This window comes from Salmo salar, chromosome ssa19 (genome assembly GCF_905237065.1).
Source record: "Salmo salar chromosome ssa19, Ssal_v3.1, whole genome shotgun sequence".
Lineage (NCBI taxonomy): Eukaryota > Metazoa > Chordata > Actinopteri > Salmoniformes > Salmonidae > Salmo > Salmo salar.
The window spans coordinates 87008717-87021412 of NC_059460.1; the positions used below are offsets into that span (position 1 = coordinate 87008717).

Here is a 12696-nt window from a genome sequence, read left to right on the forward strand (position 1 = left end):
GCGAGAGGAGGAGAGGGAGGCAGCGAGGGGAGAGGAGAGGAGAGGGAGGCAGTGAGGGGAGAGGAGAGGAGGAGAGGGAGAGGAGAGGAGAGGGAGGCAGCGAGGGGAGAGGAGAGGAGAGGGAGGAAGCGAGGGGAGAGGAGAGGAGAGGGAGGCAGCGAGGGAGAGAAGGGAGGCAGCGAGGGAGAGGAGGGAGGCAGCGAAGTGAGGGGAGAGGAGAGGGAGGCAGCGAGGGGTGAGGAGAGGGAGGCAGTGAGGGGAGAGGAGAGGGAGGCAGCGAGGGGAGAGGAGAGGGAGGCAGCGAGGGGAGAGGAGAGGGAGGCAGCGAGGGGAGAGGAGAGGGAGGCAGCGAGGGGAGAGGAGAGGAGAGGGAGGCAGGGATAGGAGAGGAGAGGGAGGCAGCGAGGGGATATGTATTTTCGGTGGTTTAACTCATTTAGTGAAGCTGAAGCCTGCCTCAGCCCATTTACATGATAGGCAGCTGAAACTAAACAGAGGAAGAACACTCACTATGCCAACATCATGGTGATCAGGATAGTAAAAGATAGTGGAGTATGTACACATTATATAGGAGGAAGGAAACCACATGGTGTTCTGTGATTTATAGATACACTGAACAAAAAAATTAACACAATCATTTTCCATATGTACAAAAAGCTTATTTCTAAAATGTTGTGCAGAAATTGATTTACATCCCTGTTAGTGAACATTTGTCCTTTGCCAAAATAATCCATCCACCTGACAAGTATGGCATATCAAGAAGCTGATTAAAACTGATCATTACACAGATGCACCTTGTGCTGGGGGTGATAAAAGGCCACTCTAAAAGGTACATTTTTGATCGCAGGTATGTGCAGGCATGCTGACTGCAGGAATGTCCAACAAAGCTGTTGCCAGAGAACTTAATGTTAATTTCTCTACTATAAGCCGCCTCCAACGTCATTTTATAGAAATTGGCAGTACATTCAACCGGCCTCACAACCGCAGACCACGTGTAACCACACCAACCCAGGACCTCCACATCCGGCTTCTTCACCTGCAGGATCATCTGAGACCAGCCACCCGGACAGCTGATGAAGCTGAGGAGTATTTCTGTCTGTAATAAAGCCCTTTTGTTGGGAAACTCATTCTGATTGGCTGGGCCTGGCTCCCCAGTGGGTGGACCTGGCTACCAAGTGGGTGGGTCTATGCCCTCCCAGGCCCACCCATGGCTGTGCCACTGCCCAGTCATGTGAAATCCATAGATTAGGGCCTATTTTATTTATTTCAATTGACTGATTTCCTTCTATGAACTGTAACTCAGTAAAACGTTTGAAGTTGTTGCATGTTGCATTTCTCTTTTTGTTCAGTATAGATATACCTTCTGTAGTTTTTGATTTAGACTACTGTTTTCATTTTCTCCAGAGATCAACAGAAGTTCATTCTGAAAATGCAGCCAGTGTTTTTTTTTTTCTTCTTTCACTCTTAATAAATATACATGAGTGTATTTTAACCAGTGTGTTCTACGTAGCGGACACTGTGTTAGCGTGAGATAAAAGATACACCCTTATGCAGGAAACAAAGACCATTTATCACCTTGTCAACACGGCCCTGATTACACACTGTCAGCAGCAGTAGTATCAAGAATACAGCTTCTTATTCAGATGCACGTCATCTAGCAGAGCCACACACATCTGTAAAGTTAGCGCCACAGCTGTAAAGTTAGCACATGAGATTAAGGTGCATGTCAGTGTCAGTATAGTGGAGATGAGGAATAGAGTCATGTGGGTGGTACGCCAGCAACAAACCACCCTGCATCCCACTGCTGGCTTGCTTCTAAAGCTAAGCAGGGTTGGTCCTGGTCAGTCCCTGGATGGGAGACCACATGATGCTGGAAGTGGTGTTGGAGAGGCCAGTAGGAGGCACTATTTCCTCTGGTTTAAACAATATCCCAATGCCCCAGGGCTGTGATTGGGGACATTGCCCTGTGAAGGGTGCTGTCTTTCGTATGGGATGTTAAACGGGTGTCCTGACTCTCTGTGGTCATTAAAGATCCCACTGCACTTATTGTGAGAGTAGGGGTGTTAACCCTGGTGTCCTGGCTAAATTCCCAATCTGGACCTCATACCATCATGGCCACCTAATCATCCCCAGCTTACAATTGGCTCATTTATCCCCTCCTCCTCTCCCCTGAAACTATTCCCCAGGTCGTTGCTGTAAATGAGAACGTGTTCTCAGTCAACTTACCTGGTAAAATAAAAAGTCAAGCACAGGACACTGAACTGAGTAAAAATAACATAATTTACTCTAGAAAAACTCATCAACCAAAATCCACGCAGGGATAAACAATAATGACAAAACACAACTAACATAATAATGCACAAAACATCATGAGAACCAGAGGGTTTAAATAGGGAAATAATGAAATGGGAACCAGGTGTGAACAATCAAGACATGACAAAGAAACATGGATCTGTGGCAGCTCGAAAGCCGGTGACCATGACCGCCGAACGCCGCCCCGAACAAGGAGAGGCGCCAACTTCGACGGAAGTCGCGACAGTGCAGAGTGTATCATACAATCTAAACAACACGTGTTACTTCGACAGTCTTCTTCTTCATCACAGTCGACATGAAATCAAAACTATCAGAACAAACCGTTTCGTCGTGGAATATCTTCTTTTTTTTTTCACAGACAAATAGAACTTTAGCAAAGACATCGCACACACGTTGACACGCCGCCGAGTCAACGACGACCACAATTCTAAATATATAGAGAGAGTAGAAATGCTGGTCTAGAACCTGTTTCACCCCTGTCCATGTAATCTAGTGCATTATGGTCTATAGGGCCAAACTGATCCTGAATCAGAACTCCAGGCTCTATTTGATGGGTGAGTTCAGTATCTCCTGGTAGTCCTGCCGTACAGCCCGGCTGACCCTGTACAGCTTCACTCCCGTTAGAGTAAACACACTGGCCATGATGATCAGCCCCCCGACGACGTCGTAGACGGAGGGGACCATGCGCAGCACCATGAGCTGAAGCAACATGGCCACCACTATCTCCAGGTGCTGCACGGTGCTCACCAGGGCCGGATGGAACTTGTTAAGGGCGTAGTAGACCCCCAGGAACGCCACGGTGGAACAGATACAGATCCCTGTGAGGTAACCCCACGTCTCTCCGTCCAGGGGGATGATCGGCTCCTGCATAACGAACATGGTGGAGGCGCCCCACACCGTGCCCGTCCAGCCGAACGTGAACAGGGCTGTCCACATGCTGACGCGCTCCTTGATGGCCCGGTAGACGATCATGGACAGGGCGCCGGTGAGGCCGGCCATCACCGTCATGGTGTAGCCGAACGCCTCCTTCCAGAAGGTGAGGCGGGACTTCTCCTCGTCGGCCACATTGGGGATCATGACGAGACACAGGCCGAACACGCTTCCCACCACCGTCACCACGTCCGTGTAGCCCAGCCTCTCGTCTAACAACAGGAAGGGCATCACGCCGCTGAACACCGTGGTGGTTGCGCGCCACATGATGGTGCCGTTGCTGGGCGGCACGATGGCGAAGGCGGTGTAGGCGCAGGTGATGGAGATGACGTTGCAGACACCGTAGAAGAAGAGCCGGACGCGGTAACCCTTCGGGCCGAAGGGTTCCTCCTGGTTATAAAACACCACCGTGATGGACAGGACCTGGATCACAGACCGGATGAAGATCAGCTCCAGGGACGGTACTTTGGAACGGTCCGCCGCCAGCCGCGTGATCAGAGCAACGCAGCCGTGAGCCACCGCTGCCCCGAACAACGCCATCCAGGTGACCCGGGACGCCAGGACGTTGGCCTCCCCGAAGCTAGCCAGCTGTCCCCCGACACCCTTGTCCCGGCTCTGGGGCTCCACCCCTCCCCATAGCGTCCTGGGGGTCTCCATGGCCCTCCTACTACTGTCTGTCACCAATCTCTTAGCAGGGCTGGCCTTCGCAAACGAACCAAAGTCCTCAAAGGAAGGAGCGTCGTCGTAACCCTCGTCTCCGGGTTGGGGGAAGTGGGTGGCGTATTTCACCGAGATGGAATTGGGGTGGATCTTCACCCTCTTCTTAGATCCTCCACATTGATGCTGGCCCCCAGATATATCCATGTTCCTTCAGCAGATCAGAGAGCACTGGAGAAAGACAGAGGTCAGAGTTAGACATGATTACATTACTGACTGGTGGCAATATACTGGTGGTAATATACTGGTGGTAATATACTGGCTGGTGGTAATATACTGACTGGTGGTAATATACTGGTGGTAATATACTGGTGGTAATATACTGGTGGTAATATACTGACTGGTGGTAATATACTGGTGGTAATATACTGGCGGTAATATACTGACTGGTGGTAATATACTGGCGGTAATATACTGGCGGTAATATACTGGCGGTAATATACTGGTGGTAATATACTGGTGGTAATATACTGACTGGTGGTAATATACTGGTGGTAATATACTGGTGGTAATATACTGACTGGTGGTAATATACTGGTGGTAATATACTGGTGGTAATATACTGACTGGTGGTAATATACTGACTGGTGGTAATATACTGGTGGTAATATACTGACTGGTGGTAATATACTGACTGGTGGTAATATACTGGTGGTAATATACTGACTGGTGGTAATATACTGGTGGTAATATACTGGTGGTAATATACTGACTGGTGGTATTATACTGGTGGTATTATACTGGTGGTAATATACTGGCGGTAATATACTGACTGGTGGTAATATACTGGTGGTAATATACTGGTGGTAATATACTGGTGGTAATATACTGGTGGTAATATACTGGTGGTAATATACTGGCGGTAATATACTGACTGGTGGTAATATACTGGCGGTAATATACTGGGGGTAATATACTGGTGGTAATATACTGGTGGTAATATACTGGTGGTAATATACTGGCGGTAATATACTGGCGGTAATATACTGGCGGTAATATACTGACTGGTGGTAATATACTGGCGGTAATATACTGGCGGTAATATACTGACTGGTGGTAATATACTGGCGGTAATATACTGGCGGTAATATACTGGCGGTAATATACTGGTGGTAATATACTGACTGGTGGTAATATATACTGGTGGTAAAATACTGGCGGTAATATACTGGTGGTAATATACTGGTGGTAATATACTGACTGGTGGTAATATACTGACTGGTGGTAATATACTGACTGGTGGTAATATACTGACTGGTGGTAATATACTGGTGGTAATATACTGGTGCTAATATACTGGTGGTAATATACTGGGGGTAATATACTGGTGGTAATATACTGGTGGTAATATACTGGTGGTAATATACTGGTGGTAATATACTGACTGGTGGTAATATACTGACTGGTGGTAATATACTGACTGGTGGTAATATACTGGTGGTAATATACTGGTGGTAATATACTGGTGGTAATATACTGGGGGTAATATACTGGTGGTAATATACTGGTGGTAATATACTGGTGCTATTATACTGGTGGTAATATACTGGTGGTAATATACTGGTGGTATTATACTGGTGGTAATATACTGGTGGTAATATACTGGTGGTAATATACTGGTGGTAATATACTGGTGGTAATATACTGACTGGTGGTAATATACTGACTGGTGGTAATATACTGGTGGTAATATACTGGTGGTAATATACTGACTGGTGGTAATATACTGACTGGTGGTAATATACTGGTGGTAATATACTGGTGGTAATATACTGGTGGTAATATACTGACTGGTGGTAATATACTGGTGGTAATATACTGGCGGTAATATACTGACTGGTGGTAATATACTGGCGGTAATATACTGGCGGTAATATACTGGCGGTAATATACTGGCGGTAATATACTGGTGGTAATATACTGACTGGTGGTAATATACTGGTGGTAATATACTGGTGGTAATATACTGGTGGTAATATACTGACTGGTGGTAATATACTGGTGGTAATATACTGACTGGTGGTAATATACTGGTGGTAATATACTGACTGGTGGTAATATACTGGTGGTAATATACTGACTGGTGGTATTATACTGGTGGTATTATACTGGTGGTAATATACTGGCGGTAATATACTGACTGGTGGTAATATACTGGTGGTAATATACTGGTGGTAATATACTGGTAGTAATATACTGGGGGTAATATACTGGTAGTAATATACTGGGGGTAATATACTGGTGGTAATATACTGGTGGTAATATACTGGTGGTAATATACTGGCGGTAATATACTGACTGGTGGTAATATACTGGCGGTAATATACTGGGGGTAATATACTGGTGGTAATATACTGGTGGTAATATACTGGTGGTAATATACTGGCGGTAATATACTGACTGGTGGTAATATACTGGCGGTAATATACTGGCGGTAATATACTGGCGGTAATATACTGGTGGTAATATACTGGTGGTAATATACTGGTGGTAATATACTGACTGGTGGTAATATATACTGGTGGTAAAATACTGGCGGTAATATACTGGTGGTAATATACTGGTGGTAATATACTGGTGGTAATATACTGACTGGTGGTAATATACTGACTGGTGGTAATATACTGACTGGTGGTAATATACTGGTGGTAATATACTGGTGGTAATATACTGGTGGTAATATACTGGTGGTAATATACTGGTGGTATTATACTGGTGGTAATATACTGGTGGTAATATACTGGTGGTAATATACTGGTGGTAATATACTGGTGGTAATATACTGACTGGTGGTAATATACTGGTGGTAATATACTGGTGGTAATATACTGACTGGTGGTAATATACTGTTGGTAATATACTGGTGGTATTATACTGGTGGTAATATACTGACTGGTGGTAATATACTGGTGGTAATATACTGACTGGTGGTAATATACTGACTGGTGGTAATATACTGACTGGTGGTAATATACTGACTGGTGGTAATATACTGGTGGTAATATACTGACTGGTGGTAATATACTGACTGGTGGTAATATACTGGTGGTAATATACTGACTGGTGGTAATATACTGACTGGTGGTAATATACTGGTGGTAATATACTGACTGGTGGTAATATACTGACTGGTGGTAATATACTGGCGGTAATATACTGACTGGTGGTAATATACTGGTGGTAATATACTGGTGGTAATATACTGACTGGTGGTAATATACTGACTGGTGGTAATATACTGGTGGTAATATACTGGTGGTAATATACTGGTGGTAATATACTGGTGGTATTATACTGGTGGTAATATACTGGTGGTAATATACTGGTGGTAATATACTGGCTAGTGGTAATATACTGACTGGTGGTAATATTCTGGTGGTAATATACTGACTGGTGGTAATATACTGGTGGTAATATACTGGCTGGTGGTAATATACTGGTGGTAATATACTGGTGGTAAAATACTGGTGGTAATATACTGGTGGTAATATACTGACTGGTGGCAATATACTGGTGGTAATATACTGGCTGGTGGTAATATACTGGTGGTAATATACTGGTGGTAATATACTGGTGGTAATATACTGACTGGTGGTAATATACTGGTGGTAATATACTGACTGGTGGTAATATACTGGTGGTAATATACTGGTGGTAATATACTGACTGGTGGTATTATACTGGTGGTATTATACTGGTGGTAATATACTGGTGGTAATATACTGGTGGTAATATACTGGCGGTAATATACTGACTGGTGGTAATATACTGGTGGTAATATACTGGTGGTAATATACTGGTGGTAATATACTGGTGGTAATATACTGGTAGTAATATACTGGGGGTAATATACTGGTGGTAATATACTGGTGGTAATATACTGGTGGTAATATACTGGCGGTAATATACTGACTGGTGGTAATATACTGGCGGTAATATACTGGGGGTAATATACTGGTGGTAATATACTGGTGGTAATATACTGGTGGTAATATACTGGTGGTAATATACTGGCGGTAATATACTGACTGGTGGTAATATACTGGCGGTAATATACTGGCGGTAATATACTGGCGGTAATATACTGGTGGTAATATACTGGTGGTAATATACTGGTGGTAATATACTGACTGGTGGTAATATACTGGTGGTAATATACTGGTGGTAATATACTGGTGGTAATATACTGACTGGTGGTAATATACTGGTGGTAATATACTGGCTGGTGGTAATATACTGGTGGTAATATACTGGTGGTAATATACTGGTGGTAATATACTGGCTGGTGGTAATATACTGGCTGGTGGTAATATACTGGTGGTAATATACTGGTGGTAATATACTGGTGGTAATATACTGGCTGGTGGTAATATACTGGTGGTAATATACTGGTGGTAATATACTGGCGGTAATATACTGGTGGTAATATACTGGTGGTAATATACTGACTGGTGGTAATATACTGGTGGTAATATTCTGGTGGTAATATACTGGTGGTAATATACTGGTGGTAATATACTGGTGGTAATATACTGGCTGGTGGTAATATACTGGTGGTAATATACTGGTGGTAATATACTGGTGGTAATATACTGGTGGTAATATACTGGTGGTAATATACTGGTGGTAATATACTGGTGGTAATATACTGGCGGTAATATACTGGTGGTAATATACTGGTGGTAATATACTGGCTGGTGGTAATATACTGGTGGTAATATACTGGTGGTAATATACTGGTGGTAATATACTGGTGGTAATATACTGGTGGTAATATACTGGCTGGTGGTAATATACTGGTGGTAATATACTGGTGGTAATATACTGGTGGTAATATACTGGTGGTAATATACTGGTGGTAATATACTGGTGGTAATATACTGGTGGTAATATACTGGCTGGTGGTAATATACTGGTGGTAATATACTGGTGGTAATATACTGACTGTGGTAATATACTGGTGGTAATATACTGGTGGTGGTAATATACTGGTGGTAATATACTGGTGGTAATATACTGGCTGTGGTAATATACTGGGTGGTAATATACTGGTGGTAATATACTGGTGGTAATATACTGGTGGTAATATACTGGTGGTAATATATTTCCACAAGAAATAAAGAAGCCAGATGAAAATGTTTTTCTCTAAAATATAAATATATTGTGCAGTCTTGGAGAGGAACAGCAAAGGGAGGTCTTCCCACAAATGAAACACTTACATAATTCATAACTCCCTGCCTCACTGATCTCCTTCTCTGTCACTGTCTTTCTCTCCCCGTCTCTATTGCATTTCTCTCCCTCTCACAGTTCTCTCTCTTTCTCACTTCTCCCTTCCTCTCTCCCCGTCTCTATTGCATTTCTCCCCCTCTCACAGGTCTCTCTCTCTTTCTCTCTCTCTCACTTCTCCATTCCTCTCTCCCCATCTCTATTGCATCTCTCTCTCTCTCTCTCACTTCTCCATTCCTCTCTCCCCATCTCTATTGCATCTCTCTCTCTCTCTCTCTCTCACTTCTCCATTCCTCTCTCCCCATCTCTATTGCATCTCTCTCTCTCTCTCTCTCTCTCTCCATTCCTCTCTCCCCATCTCTATGCATCTCTCTCTCTCTCTCTCTCTCTCTCTCTCTCTCTCTCTCTCTCTCGTCAGTGCTAGCTCAGCTGAGGCACAGACAGAGGGGTAATGTAATAAAGCAGGTTGTGATGATGCTATAGGGGGGGATGACTCTTCTCTCTATCCTCCATATTGGACCAGAGACATAATTACACAGTTAAATGAGTCACATGATGTTTCCCTATTAGCTGCTTGACTGGGCGTCCAAAAAGATGCCAGCCCTAGGGAGGGGAATCACAGCTTGATGCATGCTGCCGTGCACTAACTAGCCTGCCGTGCACTAGCCTGCCGGGCACTAGCCTGCCGGGCACTAGCCCAGCCTACTAATAATAACTACACAGAGTCCAGCGAGAGAATGGGGCTGGAGAGGACAAATTATATTCAAATGTTCTACTATCTAATGATAAGAAACATTTCTAGGTGTCTTGTAAAAACGGAAATACATTGTGTTTAGTACAACAAAACACAGCAGACCTATCCTCGGTCTTACAATACATTATATTCCAATCCAATAGTAAATGGCTTTATGAATCCACTCCCATACTGCAGAAAGAGGATCTTAATTTGATCACTCTTTTGTTGCTGAGAATTTTCTTGCACAGTAGGAAATCCATGCGTGTAGTGTATTTGAGGTTTAAAAAGGCTTCTAAAGTTTGTGATTCTAATTTTAAATATCAGACTTGATTTGCACTAATGAAAAAATGTATCAACCCCTACAAAAATGTCCATTAATTATAATCAACATAATAATTTACATTTCCTGTTGCTGTGGGATTATTTTTCTTCTGTAACAAACTGGCTCAAATTAACATCCTACACCTGTAGACATGAAACATCCAACAACAGGAATCGTCCAACAACAGGAAACGTCCAACAGGAAACGTCCAACAGGAAACATCCAACAGGAAACGTCCAACAACAGGAAACATCCAACAACAGGAAACGTCCAACACAGGAAACATCCAACAACAGGAAACGTCCAACAACAGGAAACGTCCAACAACAGGAAACGTCCAACAACAGGAAACGTCCAACAACAGGAAACGTCCAACAGGAAACGTCCAACAACAGGAAACGTCCAACAGGAAACGTCCAACAACAGGAAACGTCCAACAACAGGAAACGTCCAACAGGAAACATCCAACAACAGGAAACGTCCAACAGGAAACGTCCAACAGGAAACGTCCAACAACAGGAAACGTCCAACAGGAAACGTCCAACAACAGGAAACGTCCAACAGGAAACGTCCAACAACAGGAAACGTCCAACAGGAAACGTCCAACAGGAAACGTCCAACAACAGGAAACGTCCAACACAGGAAACGTCCAACAACAGGAAACGTCCAACAACAGGAAACGTCCAACAACAGGAAACATCCAACAGGAAACATCCAACATATCTCTCTCTCTCTCTCTCTCTCCTCTCCCTGTCTCCCTCCCTCTGTCTCTCCCTCCCTCTGTCTCTCTATATCTCTCTCGCTCCGCTACCACCACTCTCTCATCTGTGATACATTGCCTTCTGGTCAAACGTTCACATATTCGATTATTATAAATCATAAATAACTGATTTGCTTATATTTCAAGTAGCCTATGGCTGTTGAAAAGACTATGTCTGGAAAAGCTTGACGAGTTTAAAAGGTATTTATTCATTTAGGTGGAAACCCTCTCAAAACACAATTTGTTCGAGGAAAAAGTGGTATTTTGAGAGGGTAGAATTCATAATCAAACGTATGAAAAGGGAGAAATCACAATTTAACCCGGGAGGTTTTGGATAAATCAAGGAACCAAACCTTGAACCAATCTCAATTCACATTAAAATAATCTCAGAATAAAGATTTTCCTAATATATATATATTTTTATTACATTAATATAAACTATACCCATAAAGCTTCCAATGACAGAGTGGCAATACTTTTGATATTTACGCATGCAGACTACTCGTGCGCAATTCATTAACATTTTGACGTCAACGTGAGCCAGTTTCCATCGTTCCGGTTGGTCTGCAACAATATATACATCTAAAACGTGTCCATTTCCTGAGAAAGCCTGTCATTATAACATAAAGTAATAATGTTGTGGCAGTATAGAGCGATACAGTAGCCTACCGCCGTATGTCTGGTCAAACAGAACTACATATCCAGTCCACATTTATATTATTCAAAAACGATGTCATTCTGTAAAAAAAATTGAAATATCACTTACCCTTTCTCTAAAAGAAGTTCCTGTCCACGGAAAAGCACTATTTGCATCCTAAATGATAGCATTCTTTGATTTGTTGTTCTCTAAATTTGGAGAACTGTGCTTGCCGTTTCTCCATCGTCCCGTGGACTGGATGCTGCGCGTCTTTAACAGACAACGAGCTGTTCTCCACGTCTGCGATTGATTGACGTTTGATGGAGGCGAGTGAAAGAATGTCTGGAACCGATGGAAGAAGGAATTTACAGCTGCAGAGTCTCTCCCATCTCAAAACATTACACACCAACACCAACACTTCGAGAAATGTCCCCAAGTACCACGGGTTGGGGGGGGATGTCCCCAAGTACCACGGGTTGGGGGGGATGTCCCCAACTACCACGGGTTGGGGGGAGGGATGGGGATGTCCCCAACTACCACGGGTTGGGGGGTGTCCCCAAGTACCACGGGTTGGGGGGGATGTCCCCAACTACCACGGGTTGGGGGGGATGTCCCCAACTACCACGGGTTGGGGGGATGGGGATGTCCCCAACTACCATGGGTTAGGGGGGATGTCCCCAACTACCACGGGTTGGGGGGGTGTCCCCAACTACCACGGGTTGGGGGGGATGGGGATGTCCCCAACTACCACGGGTTGGGGGGGATGTCCCCAACTACCACGGGTTGGGGGGGGGATGTCCCCAACTACCACGGGTTGGGGGGGGGGATGTCCCCAACTACCACGGGTTGGGGGGGGATGGGGATGTCCCCAACTACCACGGGTTGGGGGGGGGGGATGTCCCCAACTACCACGGGTTGGGGGGGGGATGGGGATGTCCCGCTAGCGGAACGTCTAGATGTAAGAGGTTAAACAATACATGCATGTTTTGTTCAATCAAGTTCATATTTATATCAAAAAACTGCTTTTTACATTAGCATGTGATGTTCAGAACTAG

The 12696-nt window shown here is 44.2% G+C and overlaps 1 protein-coding gene across 1 annotated transcript; it reads right to left on the reverse strand.

Moving 5' to 3' along the window:
• Positions 1 to 1262: 1262 nt before the first annotated feature.
• LOC106579763 (solute carrier family 35 member G2-like) lies at positions 1263 to 11966 on the reverse strand. Its single transcript, XM_014159929.2, has 2 exons — positions 11771 to 11966; positions 1263 to 4131 (listed from the first exon to the last, which is right to left on the reverse strand). Exon 2 carries the CDS (start codon positions 4105 to 4107, stop codon positions 2857 to 2859), a length of 1251 nt encoding a protein of 416 aa, XP_014015404.2. The 5' UTR covers positions 4108 to 4131; positions 11771 to 11966; the 3' UTR covers positions 1263 to 2856.
• Between the last annotated feature and the right edge of the window lie 730 nt (positions 11967 to 12696).

Excerpts from the sequence above, each read along its gene's own strand:
- LOC106579763 (XM_014159929.2), bottom strand. The coding sequence starts at position 4,107 with ATGGATATATCTGGGGGCCAGCATCAATGTGGAGGATCTAAGAAGAGG.